Source organism: Taudactylus pleione, unplaced genomic scaffold, assembly GCF_031769625.1.
Source record: "Taudactylus pleione unplaced genomic scaffold, aTauple2 ptg000016l, whole genome shotgun sequence".
In the NCBI taxonomy this organism is placed as follows: domain Eukaryota; kingdom Metazoa; phylum Chordata; class Amphibia; order Anura; family Myobatrachidae; genus Taudactylus; species Taudactylus pleione.
Genome location: NW_028284418.1, coordinates 51,416,524 through 51,433,259, shown reverse-complemented (window position 1 = coordinate 51,433,259; position 16,736 = coordinate 51,416,524). Strand labels below are relative to the sequence as shown.

The window sequence follows — 16,736 nt, the reverse complement described above, 5'->3', positions numbered from 1 at the left end:
CATCTGCCGATTACGACAGATTAACAATGTTCAAGGATGAGTGACATATCGTTCATTGTAGGCACTGCAGGGGAAGAGGAACGACTGTACGATTACAATGTTGTAATCATACTGTCATTCCACTATCTGCTAGTGGATACGCACCTTTACTTCTATTACATTTTACAGACAAATACTAGGTTTGTTTTTCTAAAATCTTGAATGAAAATTTAGAAAACAAGCAAATTGTCTGACTTTTTTATCTAAAATTAACAAGGAAAATCACTGGAAAGTCATCACTTTAAAAAATGAGCAAAATCCATGTCCCTATAATGCTAGTTTCACAGAACCATTTGGTATAAATCTACATGTATGTAAAATGTACATTGCTCTACACTACACAAGGGTAGATAGAACTTTAAACTAACTTTAATTCACTGCCATACCTACCAGTAATGAATCATAAACATTTAGGCTTTACATAAATAATTTTCATTTTATTTTGTTTCTGCAGATATATGAAAACTCAGAATAGTGGAATGAACGCAATTTTGTCAGAAGGGAAATAATAATAATTTGATTTATATATCGCTTTTCACCTAATGGACTCTAAGTGCTTTACATTTGCCTTTACAGTACAAAATACAAAATAAGCTTAAACAAGGGACATTAGTGAAATGCTTGGGTGAAGTCTTGAGTCTATTTTTGAAGTATTCTAGAGTGGAGGCCTCTCAAACTGTGCGGGGAAGTGAGTTCCATAAGGTTGGAGCCCCAATACTGAAAGCTCGACCCCCAGACGAATTCCGGGAGATTCTAGTTACTGTTTATAGTCCTTTGTCAACGGATCGCAGTAATCGAGTGGGACGGTAAGGAATCAGAAGCTGCTTTAGGTACCTTGGGCCATGGTCATGTAGAGATTTGTAAGTTAGTAAGCAAATCTTGAAAACAATTCGCCATCTGACAGGCAGCCAGTGAAGGGAGTAGAGAGTGGGTGTTATGTGGCTGGAACGGGGCTGGTTGGTTAATAGCCTGGCAGCTGCATTTTGTACCATCTGCAAGCGGTGCAATTCTTTTGCTGGGAGTCCAAGGTAGAAGGCATTGCAGTAGTCTAGGCGTGATGATCTAAATGCATGTATGACTTTAGGCAGATCTTCTGAGGGAATTAAGTGCTTGATTCTGGCAATGTTCCTCAGATGAAAGAATGAGGATTTGATTGTGGCTGATACCTGATGTTTAAGTGTCAAGCCACTATCCAGGACAACACCAAGATACCGCACATGTTCAGTGTATTATAATTCTGATCTCCCAAGCGTAAGTCCTGTTGGTTGGCTATGCTGTAGCCCTGACTCGTGACCCATCATAAGGACCTCTGTTTTATCAGGGTTCAGTCGCAGCCAACTGCCATTCATCCACTCCTGAAGCTCAGCTAGGCAGCCATTTAGGGTTGTTATGGGGTCCTTTGTACCTGGAGCAAAGGACAGGTACAGTTGTATATCATCTGCATAGCATTGGTAGACCAGGCCATGACGTCTGATTTCATCCAATGATTGCATGTATACTGCAAAAAGTATGTGAGATAGTATAGAACCCTGTGGGACACCATATGGAAGTGGCACTGGTGATGAAGAGTTTACTCCAGAAGAAACTCTGTGACCTGCCGGTCAGAAATGATTTGAACCAGCTAAGGACTGTGCCATCCAGTCCACAGAAACTTTTCAGGCGCTCAATTAGAATCCCGTGATCCACAGTATCAAATGCTGCTGAGAGATCCAGAAGGATTAAGATTGAACAATCACCTCTCGCTCTTGCCATCAGAAGATCATTAAGCACACATACTAGAGCTGCTTCAGTGCTATGTCTTCTCCTGAATCCTTACTGGAATGGATCATAAATATCATGGGCAGACAGGCGAGTTTCCAGTTGCATTGCCACCACTTTCTCAATGACCTTTCCTAGAAAAGGAAGGTTTTACTGGTCTATAGTTGGTCATGCAGTCGGGGTCTAAATTAGGTTTTTTAAGAAGTGGTCTAACAATTGCTTCCTTTAGTGGTTCTGGAAAAATGCCTGTTTGTAAAGAGCATTGAACTATTTTTGCAATTACAGGGCCAATCATGTCCATACACCCTATGAGAAACTTGGTTGAGGCAGGGTCCAGATCACAGGTGGTGGGTCGCAACATTCTGATAATTTTGGCAATGTCTTTTACATCCATTATGTCAAAGCTGTTCCAGGGAGACAGGTGGCTTACCTTAGCAGGCTTGGTAGTTTGGCAATCCTTTGATGGCACTGTGGGGATTCCAGCCCGGATAGAGGATACTTTATCTGCAAATAATTTAGCAAACTCACTGCATCTTGACTGGGAGAGGGTTTCATTAAGCTGCAGGCATGCTGGTTTGCAAAGCATCTCCACTGTATGGAAAAGCTGAGCTGGCCTATTGTTTGCTGCCTTGATCTCATTTGAAAGGAACTCTGTTTTCTTGCGGGGGATTGTTGATTGATATTCTCCAATATGTTTGATTAGTGTTAACTTATCCTTTACCAGGTTAGTCTTCCTCCATCATCTTTCAAGTCTAAACCCCCTTTTCTTGAGTTCACTAACACTATTGTCAAACCAAGGGGCTTGACGTTGTGGTATGCGGGGTCGTATACGCACAGGGGTGATAATATCCATTGCAGTTGTCACATCTCTTTTATACTAATGGTCTAGAGAACAAGGATCTTCACAGGCCCCCATTACCGCAGAAAGATCCAGGTTTGCTGCAAGAGCCTGGGGGGGGGTCATGCCCCTCCCTGGACAATACCTTGTCAACTCCATGGGTAAAGTTCTATTTTGAGGGGTTGCAACTGAGAAGCGAATTGAGTGGTGGTCTGACAATGTGACTGGGTTTATATTTAGGTCAGAGACTTCTAATCCAATCTGGAAGACAAGATCAACAGTATGACCACTTATATGAGTAGCTGAAGGAATGACTTGTGTGAGGCACAGAGCATTCATTGTGTACAGGAGATCTTGGCCAAGGTGAGAGAGCTCATCATCAACCCATGCATTGAAATCCCCAAAGATCAGCCATCTTTGATACTCCAGAACTAGTCCAGCAACAATATCTACAAATTCTTGTTGAAATATCTTTCCATCTCCAGGGGCGTGGTAAATGAGAAGTACTCTGAATCCTAAGTCTGTAGAACTCTGAGCAGCAATGCACTCAAATGAGTGAGTCATTTCCATTGAGTGGACTCTAAGTTTAAGTTCTTTTTTAAAGCAGATTGCCACTCACCCCTCCCCTGCGGTTAAGTCTTGGGTTGTGAATGACATAGAAATTTGTTGGAACTGCAGCTTCCAAAATAGGAGCTGCATTTCAGTCTAGCCAAGTCTCTGTAATACAGGCAAGATCTGAGGATTCAATAAGGTCAGCAATTGTAGCAGTCTTGTTTCTTATAGATCTGGCATTACAAAGGACGGACCGGATTGAGCATACCAGAGGGCCTGTAGTTTTCTTTATATTGAGTGTGGGGACTCTGGGGATGTCAGTCACAGAGCGAGAGTTTACAGGTTTGTTCTTCCAAGCACAGGGCCGTTTGATAGGTACCACTTCTATTTGTCTCCTATATGAAACTGGTGAACCTGAAGGAAATTACCTGGTTACAGCGTATAAGAGACTTTCGTCCTCGCCTCCCATGACTGCCCCGTTGAGTTTTTTTGAAAATGCCAAGGGATTTAAGAATGGAAGCCTGTGCTGGATCAATAGGAACTGCTGCTTGTGGTGGGCGGAGTGAAAGCATAAAGCTGGAGGTGTAAAAATACATTGGGTCATTGATGAGAGAGCATAAATTGCATTTGATGATGAGAGAAGATCAAGCGGATTTTATTTTTCTGTTTTCTCAACTCTGTGTGTGATCCAGAAGTTATAATGGGATTCATGAACAGTATAATTTAATTTGGCTATTGCTATGTCCAGTTGCTTCTCTCTTGTACAAAAGGTACATTTTGAATAAGGAGTATCTAAATAAACTAACTTGTCTTTTCAGTTTAGTCACACAAATTACAGTATTCCAGGGCAAAGCAGGCTTGTGGAAAGGTGTTAGAAGCCATTCCTATTATAAAGGTGTGAAAATCCCAGTGTGAGACTCCTTTTGAAGTGGCTATTCTGTACAAGAGTAAAGATAACATGTCTCCAGATTATTAATGCAAGAAATCATAGTTATTTGCTGAGAAGAGACCAGAGGTGAATGATGTCTTAGGGGGGGAGCTGGAGCCAAAGATAATTTGTATTCCACAGTACCTTGCTCTGGGGTGTCCACTGCAGAGGTAATGCCAGTCTGAGTTCTAGTGGAGAAGGTAGAGGTTTCAATCCAATCTCAGTGCAGGAATGCAATCCGTTGATTTTGAAGAGATGTCCATGTAGTGCAGTACAAGTTAAATGTAAATCCTTGGATATTTCTTGTGCTTCTGATGTAACTTTTGTAGAATTAAAGCTGTTTTATGGAGATCTTTTATGGAGAAGCATGTAAAAGGTGAGGCAGCCATCTTGGGCGCCTGAAGACGCCCAATAATTATTGTTATTATTTAGAAATGTACTATTGCCATCACTGGTTGTGCACTGCATTCCACACAAGAACATTCCTATAACAAACTATTTGTTTGTTAAAGCTTGCTTTATGCACCCTCCACAGACAGACTGTTCAAGTGTGTAGATTTTGTACTTTGCAAAAACAAAAATTTTTTATAAAATTATGACAGTCCATAAGAATGCTGTCCAACCATTTCTCCGGCCACTGCAAAAGCATGACACTGCTCCGACAACCCTCCTCAAGCATAAAAGTAATGTGACAAGATTAATAGGGATTATAGCTCTATGGCACCTTCAATATTGGTACTGCCGTATCTATACAAGGCATTGATGAGTCATATGGAAGAGTGGAAGGGGGTTAAAAAAAACCTCCACCAATTATTTTAAAAGTGACAAAAAAAACATGTTTTACTTGGCGCTCAGTCCACTAGAAAAAGTCAACAATATTTGAGCTGCTGCTTCTAATTGATGGATGCTTGCTAATATTGCATCCAAAAAAGAAAAAAAAGCAAAGATAGTAGGAAGAAGCGCTGCTCAAATATAAATAATTTAAATAATTTAATAAGACTTTACAACATTAATAATTTGTATAAAAAAATGTTTTATTTTTTATTATTATTATCCCTTTATAATTAATTTATTCCAAAAGGCCATAAAAATATATTATAATAAACATACACATAAATAAATTTAACATACAACATAGAAATCAATTAGTATCTTAAAAACAATACATTCATTAAATAGCCACTTGGTTTATATTGACCACGATCTCTTATTGTCAATAATTAATATTCCAATTAATAATAATTAGTCTCAATTGATCCAATAGAGATTAATATCTTTCAAGACAATATATTTAATAAAAAGCCACTTGATTAGTAATTGACCAATCCCTTATTGTCAATATTACTATTCCAATTAGTAGTGATTAGTAGTCTCAGTCCAATCCAATAAGGTTAGTAAAGTCCAGTATTAGTAACTAAGCATGCTTATTACTTTTCAACTTTTATAGTTACCACATGTGTCTTATCCCACGCTGTTTCTATAACCTTCCTTATTTTATCCAAGAGATGACACTCCTTTTATTGATTTATTCACTGTCCAAGTTATGGAGTATAAGTGGAATATATATCCACATTAAATCAGCCTCCTCTCAATCCGCTGCCAGGATCTCCACAATGCAGTCTGGAGAGGGAATAATTTTAAATGGTCCACACCTCCTTTAGAGAGTAATCTCTCACTTTTCTCTGCAGTCAGTAGAATGGCTATAAATAGCTTGTTATATTGTTTCTACTACTTCTCACTCCGCTGCCAGGATCTCCACAGTGCAGTCCGGAGAAAAGATTCAATTGAATAGTCCCCACCTCTTTGAGAATGGATTTCTCACATTTCCTCAAGGTAGATGTTAAAATGGCTATGTATAGCCTCTGAATAATACCCTGGATATTATTCAGAGGCTATAAATGGCATATGGGGCGGTCGGGCAATTGAATCTTTTCTCCGGACTGCACTGTGGAGATCCTGGCAGCGGAGTGAGAAGTAGTAGAAACAATATAACAAGCTATTTATAGCCATTCTACTGACTGCAGAGAAAAGTGAGAGATTACTCTCTAAAGGAGGTGTGGACCATTTAAAATTATTCCCTCTCCAGACTGCATTGTGGAGATCCTGGCAGCGGATTGAGAGGAGGCTGATTTAATGTGGATATATATTCCACTTATACTCCATAACTTGGACAGTGAATAAATCAATAAAAGGAGTGTCGTCTCTTGGATAAAATAAGGAAGGTTATAGAAACAGCGTGGGATAAGACACATGTGGTAACTATAAAAGTTGAAAAGTAATAAGCATGCTTAGTTACTAATACTGGACTTTACTAACCTTATTGGATTGGACTGAGACTACTAATCACTACTAATTGGAATAGTAATATTGACAATAAGGGATTGGTCAATTACTAATCAAGTGGCTTTTTATTAAATATATTGTCTTGAAAGATATTAATCTCTATTGGATCAATTGAGACTAATTATTATTAATTGGAATATTAATTATTGACAATAAGAGATCGTGGTCAATATAAACCAAGTGGCTATTTAATGAATGTATTGTTTTTAAGATACTAATTGATTTCTATGTTGTATGTTAAATTTATTTATGTGTATGTTTATTATAATATATTTTTATGGCCTTTTGGAATAAATTAATTATAAAGGGATAATAATAATAAAAAATAAAACATTTTTTAAACAAATTATTAATGTTGTAAAGTCTTATTAAATTATTTACATTTGAGCAGCGCTTCTTCCTACTATCTTTAATTATTTCAAAAGGTTGGCTCCTATGATGGGGACTACACAAATTATATTCACTGGGTTTTACTTTGTCAGTTGAGTTTGTGCTTAGCTTTAGAACTTTATCCAATCTCTCTTTCTTAAGCCCCTACACACAGAACGATATTGCCAACGATCCGACGGACTGGAACGATAAATCAGCAATATCGTTCCGTGTGTATGCATGATATCGTACATTGCGCGCTTCCATGGTGTTGTCCTTCGCTTCGCCTGATCTTTCTGCATGTTCAAAAGATCAGGCAAATCGACTGACGTTCCCATGCAGCGCTATGTGGGGATCTGGCATATGGGGCGGTCGGGCAATGGATTGCCCCGTGTGTAGGAACCTCCTGATATGTCAGCCCTCGAATCGCCTGTCGCATCGGTGGGTACACATCGTACCGTATGTATCCACCTTTACAAACTAAATATAACCATGGCACAAGGCTTTCGGAGTTACTATTGCCCTGTGGAATATTTCGGCATTAATCAGATGCTATATATAAATTTTCACTTTAAAAAAGGTACCATTACAAAAATATAGTTAATCGAATGTTTAACACTATTGGCTAAATAAACGTATTTGTTGTGGTTGAGTATTTACAGTTCCTACAGGTGAGTATATCTGGGTAATTCCTTACCCATATATCTGGCAAAGTGCCAAATGGATCTCCTCAGACTCCCCGGACCCCTTTGCAGTGATTCAGCTTGAAAAAGTCCAGAGAGCTGGATGAAAGGCGTTGCTGTGTGCCTTTGGATTGTAACCTATTGCGATTGGATTGTATGTTACTCACTGACCAACTAAGGACTGGTAACTACAACTACATTATTTGCTGGCCCGTGTCTACAACCCCTGTAATACAGCTTAACAGGTGAGGCTGCGAGAGCGTGTCCGTCTCATGCCAACTAGGAACCGGACAGTCACTACCTTTAGCTCATTCCAGATCCTGAATAGTGCCGCAACCAGCAGCCAGCGATTAGCGCCTCAAGAGCAGACTGCTGGGCCGGCCAGGAGAATAAGAAACTGTGTATAAAGTTACTGGTCACCCCGGATCCTTACACTGTACCGTAACTAACAGCTTACGGCCAGCTTACATCAGGCTGTAGGACTTCAAGGAAAGAGGTCTACAAAACTAAGTCAGTGTGTTATTCTTCCAACGAATGGGATTTACAATTGATACAGATATAACCCACTGGAGGAAAAAAAATCTGTAGTCTTTTCCATCTATAAACCAACCTCTCTCTATATGTGAACTGACATTACATCAACTGGATGCTCGTTTGATATTATCAATGCTGAAGCTAAATGCAATACTTATACATTTATAGACACAGTTAAAAACAACAATGTATCTATGTTTAAATGTATTCAATGTTATTTGAATGAGTAATATATACTGGTGCATTAATGTTCAATTGCGGTCCGTGATATATGTTTACCAGCGCATTCACATTCTTTTTCTTGGTATATTGCTATATATGATTTTTCCTTATTAGTGAATTGCAGCAGGTGTACTTGTTTGAATTGATCAATTGGTTCACGAGCGCTGAGGTGATTTAGGATTTTGGACCGCGAATATCACTGACAGAAATGCACCCCATAATGCAGTGCGAACGGGACACTTGGGCACATGCACCTAAAGTAAAAGTGCAAGGAGGGGGCTGGGGAGTTCAAGCGGGGCACTGGGGAGGGGGTGGTATGCTGCTACATAAAAATATGTTTTTTTGCTGGGGTTGGGGGAGGGGGGTTATATTAAAAATAATAATAATTTTGAAGCGGTTTTGATAAAAAAATTAAATAAATAAAAAGTCAGTTAAGTGGTTAACTGTATATACTGTAGTTTATCGTAACCCTCCAGAAGCAGCCTTAACATACAGCTGTATGCCCCATATATTGCCTTTAAAAACAATTGCTGCTATAAATCCCAGGACAAAACCATTGAAATTAGTGGTTTGTAAAATAGCCCTTTAGTAAATAAACCCTTTGGTGTCATTTCATGTCCATATTGAATCCTATAAGTCTACCACATGTAACAGTGAGATATCAACAGTGATCAGTGTGTTGATGCCAAGATATTTTTAAACTGCAATATAGATTTGCATTTGGGCATGCCCCTCTCACATCTAAGTATCTCTGCACATTTTACATCTGTCCCACCTGCAGTGCTCTTTTTCGCTTTGCCTCCATCTCAGAATCAGCCTCTGCATGTTCAGGTATGATTAGGGTTATAGTTTTAGATTTACATTAAATGGGGGCAATTCAATTGTTATGGACACCCATACCTCCTGTCTAAAGTGATAGGAGCTATTCAATTGTTTAGGTGACCAGCGCTGGTCACGATGGCTTCCTTCTCGAGCTACGGGCGTGTGAAACAACTGAATTTTCCCCACTGTGTCAAAGTTACTACAGGAAGAGTATTTTTTGTACAATATCTATAAAGATAATGTTTGCAAAAGAAATGAGCATGATATGGAACATCCAGCAACATGCACTAACCCCAAACGACGCAACGATCGCGGGTCCCTATAGTAAACAGGCTAACCTGGTCGATATAAACCAGGTTGGCCTGCATGCACGGGCGATGGTCAATATCGATATTGAACCATCCGTGCCCTCGCATCGACTATTGTTTGGTCGTTGGAGGGATTAAAAAACAGGACATATATAAACGATTAAACGATATCGTTAAGATCGTCCTTTTTATCTGACCGTGTGTATGCACCAGAATGATGCATACACACGGTCCAACTTGCTCGATCACCGATATTGTTGAACAATTTTTTCTACTTTAAAAATGAACGATATCGTTGAACAATTTCATCAATGATCATGAACGATTCCATAAACGATGTACGATACCTGACAGTACTTAAGTGATGAAATCGACCAAGTTGGCCTGCATGTATGGTTGACCTCAGATATCGTTATCGTCCATATAGCAACGCGCATCGTTGGTCGATCATTGCAAAAAAAGTCAATGATATGAACGATATAACGATATAATTATTTTTCATATCGTCCTGCAAAGTTGAACTGTGTGTATGCACCAGAAGAATCACAGCAAAAATTTCACTTGAGAGTGTGCTCCAATATCTAAGCCCTGGTGACGGAGCAATATTGGAAAATAGACTGGTACAAAGCATCGATCTTCTATAAATGTGGTGTAATGCCACCTAAATGTAAAGTTATCCTTATTTGAAGATGTCTCCTATGGAAAAACAGTGCTACTACTTACATATTTCTCCCAAAGATAAGAAGCAACAGTCCTGGCATTACATAAAACTACTAACTGAATTTCAATAGCTCTGATAAATATCTTTTGCCGTGCTTGTGTATTCGGGTGAATACGTGTTCTCTTAGAAATTAAACTTACATTTTTTAAACACACTTTCAAGATTTTTAGCAACTATGCTATCTGACAGTGTGATTAAAAAAAAGTGTAAATAAGGGATACAACTTAAAGTAAGCATGTAAAATTATATCTGGCAGCAAAAAAAAAAAAAAACATTATAAACAGAGTTAAGAAACCTACCTGACACATTGTCAATCTCGCCAAGTAGCATAGAAAATCTCTTCCTCTCACTGAACCTTGTACGGAAGTCAAGCGTTTAGCCGTCAGCCAACTGCACTTCAATTCATTTGTGCTTTCTTGATATCTCTCAATGAAGCAGCAAGCTTTAGTTCCAATATGACCCGAAGGCAAAGATTTAAGAATTGCACTTGTTCCTGTATAAACAGACTTTTTCACTTCTTTGTAATTTTTACAAAACCGCCTGATCAGCAAAGCTGAACGATCTTTTCTGTTCCGTGAGAGATTATTATCTATTTCATCTATGCAGCTTTCATAGGCGTCTTGACATTGTATTGGCTTTGAGGACATACTGCATGGTAAACTCAGTCCATAGGTATTATCTCCAGAAAACACATGGGGGTTTTCAAAACACAGTGTTGACTGATCATTAGCAATATGACCGGCTTCATAAAAACCTAGGTGTCCATCGTTCCCGTCACAGCTTTCAGGCTGCTCGTTCGAGCGACAAGAGCTGGAGACAAAACTGTCACAGCAATTTGTTCTCATTGTCTGTAAACGGTCACCTAAAATACACTGGTTATTAATGGAACATAATTCGCTCTTCTGAGTGGAGTAACTTATATGTAATGCTGGAATGCAGCTAACACCATCTGTGCAGTGATCATTCACTATTAAGTGACCCTTTAATGCCCTCTCCTCCACTGAAGACCCATCCACTTTCAATTTAATTTCTGTTAACACAGCAGGAATCTTAGGCTCAAGACAAACATTGCTCCCTTTCAGAGGATTGTAGGACTTACAAAACTGATTAAAACCTAGGTTGGCTTTGCAGGATCTCTCCAACATTTTGCTGTTAATGTTCAAAACTTTAGCTGAATGGGACAAGCGAGTGTTACCCTGCAGAACATCTCGGTCACTTGGATTATCTCTACATTCTCCTTTCCCTGCTATTAAAAATGACTTGGCCCCAGAACTGTGAATGTTGTTCCCTTCAAACATAGTTAAGCATTTCACAGCCTCCACGTTCTCTTGTTCTTGCACTGTACTAGATCTTATTATAACATGAGTATCCAAAGTATTCTTAGAATTTTCATCTCCATTTGACTGAGAAGATATCACTTTCCCGTCCACTGGCGGTAAAACAACAGAAGCTGCTATGTCCTCAGAGGTCATTTTTCTGCTTTTTCCCGTCACTCACAGACCAGATACAAATGTACTGTGATTAAGTTCATACTTTTAGGAAAAAATATTGATACCATGGAAAAAAATTTGTTTTGCAACAGATGTCAAATGCGTTGTTTTCCCTAGTCTTGCATCCAATACTGTGTCACAAGCCATGTTTTTTTACGAGTAGTTTTATCCAGCTGTTTACTCCAGAGATGCACAAGCTGAGCTTACTGCATTTATTTCTGATAACAGTCATGTGGATTCAAGTTACATAGGGCTGTAAGATCGTCCACAAAATAGGATATCTATAAAACAAAAAAAAACAAACAACACAAGAAAATATCAGCACCTCAAATATGACTTCATAACACTTTAGGAAACAGCAAAGTAATCTATAATTAATTATTAGTTATAACAAAAAATAAGACTTAAGGTGCATACACAAGTAAAGATTTTCTGTCCAACCATCCAACTAGTTGATTGGTTGGAATAAAAATCTGGTAAAGTATGAAAGTAAATTACAATCAGCAATTTGCTCCCAAATGCCAGAAAATGGACAAAAACTGTTGCTTGAACAAATTGTTTAGATCAAACATTTGACAAAATTGTCTGACGACCATTTTTGGCTGTTTTCTGGCATTTAGGAGCAAATTGCTGATCATTATTTACTCCCAAACATTACCAGATTTTCATTCCAACCAATTAACTAGTTGGATGGTTGGACAAAAAAATCTTTACATGTGTACCCAACCTTAAATAAGAAATAAAGGGCTAGTACTTTAAAAGCTTTAAGGGTGTACAAGAGAAATAATAAAACTCTCCTGCTTTTCTCTATGACAATTTCACTAAAATTTAAAACACTCAAAAAAAATAAAACAATTACAGCGCTGAATCAGTCAGAACAAATCACAAATATGTGATACTGTTACAGAAACGCCTCAAAGAGTATAATACACAATTATGGCAGTAAAAAATTAACACATAATTGTTTCAGACATTTGTTTTAGTTCTTTATAACAATTTGAAAATATTAAGTCAATATACCGAAAATGGGCATAGGACAGACAATAATTCACAGAGTATAACTGCATATATAGGAGAGAACCTAAGGACAGAATCAAACTTTAGTTATTATTGTAGAGTGGAATTGCTAGATACAATAAATAACTCTAGTAAACATCTTGAAACCAATTAAAAAGTAAATGAAAGGAGTGTCCCCGCTACTATTTATAACCGTATAGTATACGACTCAACAACTTTGGAATAGACTAAAACGATAGGTGAAAAGCATCACTTGAAAAGAAAAGGATGGAGATTAACTTTTAAATATGACTGTGTTAATCTTGAAGAGGAGATCTCCTTTATCTGTAGCCACCGCATGGGAATGAAACAGTACCTTCTTGCGTTAAGTTGGTGAATTCAATACTCAGAGATATGCTCAGCTAAGCATCGCAACCACACATCTCCTAGAATTATGATACACAGCTTATTTTCCACTGTCCCTCTATGGGATGAAAGGGAAAATTGGTGATGTTGGGTTCTGCAATGGTACTGGCGTCCCGAGAAAACTTTGCAGACATTTGCAAGAATTGTATTCTCGTCCCTAAAAGTCTAGTGCTCTTTTCATTAGTTACCAGCTATTTACATTATTTATGAGACTTTCTATATAGGACACTGCATATGTGTTAGGATCCGTGGGTAGCGGATCATCTTGGTGGCAGGTCCCACCCATAGTTGCGACTGGGACACTGCATCTAATCCTGTCTTATCGGTATACAGCTCATAGCCTGTCATTCCTGCCTGTCTGTCTGCTGATCTCATGTGCTCACTAATTAACTAGCTGTCTGTGTGGAGAGCAGGTGCACACATGCCTTTGATTAGGAATTGCTTTCTCCAGGAATTGGTTCTAATTGGACCCTGCTGTCTTTAAGTTACAGCCAGCCCTCCACTCAAGGCCGGTTATATTATCTGACGTCTGGAGAATGTTTGTTCTGTGCTCAGAAGTCTGAATCTTTGTCGGTCTTACCTTGTCCCACAGTTCCTGTATGCGGAGTCATTCTTCCAGTGTCCTGCACCTGTCTGTCTGTTTTGCACAGCCTGTCTCCTGGCTTCCAAGCCACACCAGCGCACAGACTGTTTTCCAGCTTCCAAGCCGCACTATTGCACAGCCTGCCTCCTGGCTTCCAAACCGCACCACTGCACAGACTGTTTCTAGGCTCCCAAACCGCTACATCGGCCTCTGGCCACTCTACTTGCTCTCCAGCTGCATCATCGGCACCTTGCCAGACCAACGGCTCTTGAGCCGCATCATCGGCTCTCAAGACGCAACATCGGCCTCTGGCCACTCTACTGGCTCTCCTGCCACATCATCTGCAACTTGGCGCACCAACGGCACCTTAGCCGCATCATCGGCTCCCTAGCTGCACCATCGGCATTCAGCCGCACCATTCATACTTTGGACTATTCTTTTATACATTCTTGCCTGTTTAATGTGACAATAAAGCCACCTACTTTGATTTCGCCCTACGTCTCCTGGTGCCTCTCTCCTTAAGGTATTCTGGTTGTCTGGACCCCCAGACAACCGTAACAATATAACCGGCCTAAAAAAATAGATGCCACTGGAGTGTTTTCAATATGGTCTCTGTCCTGTAAAATCCTGATATGGGACTATCGAACAAAATTCTGAACCTCGAGAGCATGCAAACGCTGCTGCTTCAAGCCTTCCTTGGATTATCATCTCGTGTGGATGTGCTACAGCAGCAAACATTTCAAGCCTCCCAGATTGTGTCAGACGCATCTAGCTATTGCAATAATCAATCTAGGGAGGAAAAGTTGCACGGCACCCCAACAGTAAACTGTTCTAGAACTCCTCAGTCATCTTATTTGATATATCCGGAGTTCTTACGGGAATTTCATCTAAAGACTGAACAGTTACAAAAAATATTGTTTAGTACTAATATGATAGTACAACTTTTTTTGGGAATGTACCAGACTTTGAAGTTATTCCATACATCCCAGCAAAAACAAAAGAGATGGCAGACTCCACTTCCCTTTCCTCTGCAATGCCATCCTCTATGCAGAGGGAAGGTGGATATCGGAGCTACTTACGACCTAGGCTCTCTGAGGCCGAGCGGCAAAAGCGTAGAGAAAATTGTCTCTGTTTATACTGTGGGAGTGCTGATCATTTTGTTGCAGACTATTCTTTATGTGAGCCAAGAAGAAATGATCAGCCTCAAAGTCCTAGGCTTCAAGTTAACCACTCGCCTTGTAAGCCTATTAATTCCGCAGACTCCGTGATTCCCAACAAAGGTACCGCCGTCCCCAACAGAAGCCAGTTATTTATAACTGGGGTCCCATTACTAAGGGTCCAAGGCCCTCATTCAGAGGTGGTCATAAGAAGCGATCGCTCTCTCTGAATGAGGGCGGCCGCTTCATTTTTGAAGTGCGGCCTCCTGGTCATTAGTTAAGCTGTGGGTTACCACCCACAGCTTAACGACCGACCAGGTTGATGGTCGCGATGGTGGGTCTAAGGTTGGGTCTGGGCACTCGTAAGCCCCAGGGAGCTTTCTGCTCTGATGGAGCAGGAAGCTCCCCACTGACATCACTGATGATGTCAATGCGGCCGCCCACAAAACAGCAAGCATTCCTTAAGGAACGCCTCCATTTTGGAAACCACCCCCCCGGACCCGCCTACCAAACAGGGCAACCTGTCGATCAACATCGTCAGCTGCCCCTTTGGTAGCGAGCTCCGGAGCGACAGTTTCTCTGTCGCTCCGGGGCTTGCGCACGCGCAGTGTGGCCGCTGCGCGTGCGCAGGACTAACCATCGAGTCGGTTACGAGCGCATCGGCGCTTGCGACCGACTCTGAATAAGGTCCCAAGTCTCAAATTTGGGAACCATTCAAAGACTCTCATTGTACTAGCAAGGGTTCTGTTGGTTCTTTTGCAGGAAGAACTTCTGACATTCTCATAGCCAGACAGACATCTGATTTTCCTACCCCAGGAGGGGTCTCTTCTGCCTATTCTGGTCCCATCCCGGATTCTGCCTGTTCTGGTCCCGTCCCGAATTCTGCCTGTTCCAGTCCCGTCCCGGATTCTACCTGTTACGGTTCTGATGTCTCAATTGTCCAGACCCCAGGAGGGGGTTTCAATGTTCCAACCTCTGAAGAGGTCTCCAATGTACCGCTCCCAGAAAGGGACTTCGATGTACCCACCTCAAGTGAGGAGTCCGATGTTCCAACTACTGAAGCGATTCCCGATCTTCCGGTCATCCAGACCCCAGGAGGGGACCTCGATGTTCCAACCTCAAGTGAGGTGTCCGATCTACCTACTCCAAAGGGGGTTCCAAATGTTTCAGTCATCCAGACCCCAAGAGGGGAGTCCGATGTATCGACATCAGAATAGGTGTTTGTTGTACATCCCTCAGAAGAGGTCTCTGTAGTACTGCTCCCAGGAGGGGAGTTTGATGTACCAACCTTGGAAGAGAGGTCTGAAGTACCGACACCAGAAGGGGAATCCAATGTTTCGACCTCAGAAAAGGTGCTAGACCTACTACCCTCTGAAGAGGTCTCCGTAGTACTGCTCCCAGGAGGGAAGTTTGATGTACCAACCTCAGGTGAGAGGTGTGAAGTACCGACACCAGGAGGGGAGTTCGATTTACCTACCCCGAAAGAAAAAAGTCTGATGTTCCATTCCCAAGTGGAATGTCTGAATGTATCCACCCCAACTGGGGATCCTCAATCTGTCATGCCTATTCAAGACCCTGACTTTCTTATCTTTGATGGGAATTTGGAACAATTTCAGGAACCTAATGCTTCAAGTCCAGGTGCTTCCTCCAGATCTTTCTCCGCATGAAAAAAAAATTATTCTTGTTTTTGGCATTTAAAGGAGAAGCAAAGAAATGGGTCAAGTCCTATATTGGATCTAGTGACGCCATTCTCTATGATCTAGATTAATTCGTCTGTGCTGTCCTTAGGAGGTTTAAGGGTCCACACATAGTGATTGCTGATCCTTCCAAAAGTCCTGCTCTTGCTACTAAAAGACTATCCAAACCAAGATCAGCCAAGTCTTTTGTGAACCAGTCAGCCAACAAGTGTCGACCTCCTCAAGAGTGTAGTTTCTTCTTGTCTCCACAGGAGACTCTGCCTACTTATC

General features: G+C 40.6%; 1 protein-coding gene across 1 annotated transcript in view; it reads right to left on the bottom strand.

The window, feature by feature from the left end:
- The window catches only part of PLCE1 (phospholipase C epsilon 1), a 415,545-nt gene that overhangs the window by 297,812 nt on the left and 100,997 nt on the right, over positions 1-16,736 (bottom strand). The window contains exon 3 of the mRNA XM_088476428.1: positions 10,417-11,888. Coding sequence (XP_088332554.1) covers positions 10,417-11,589 — 1,173 coding nt within the window. The 5' untranslated portion in view covers positions 11,590-11,888. The remainder of the gene's footprint in view (positions 1-10,416; positions 11,889-16,736) is intronic.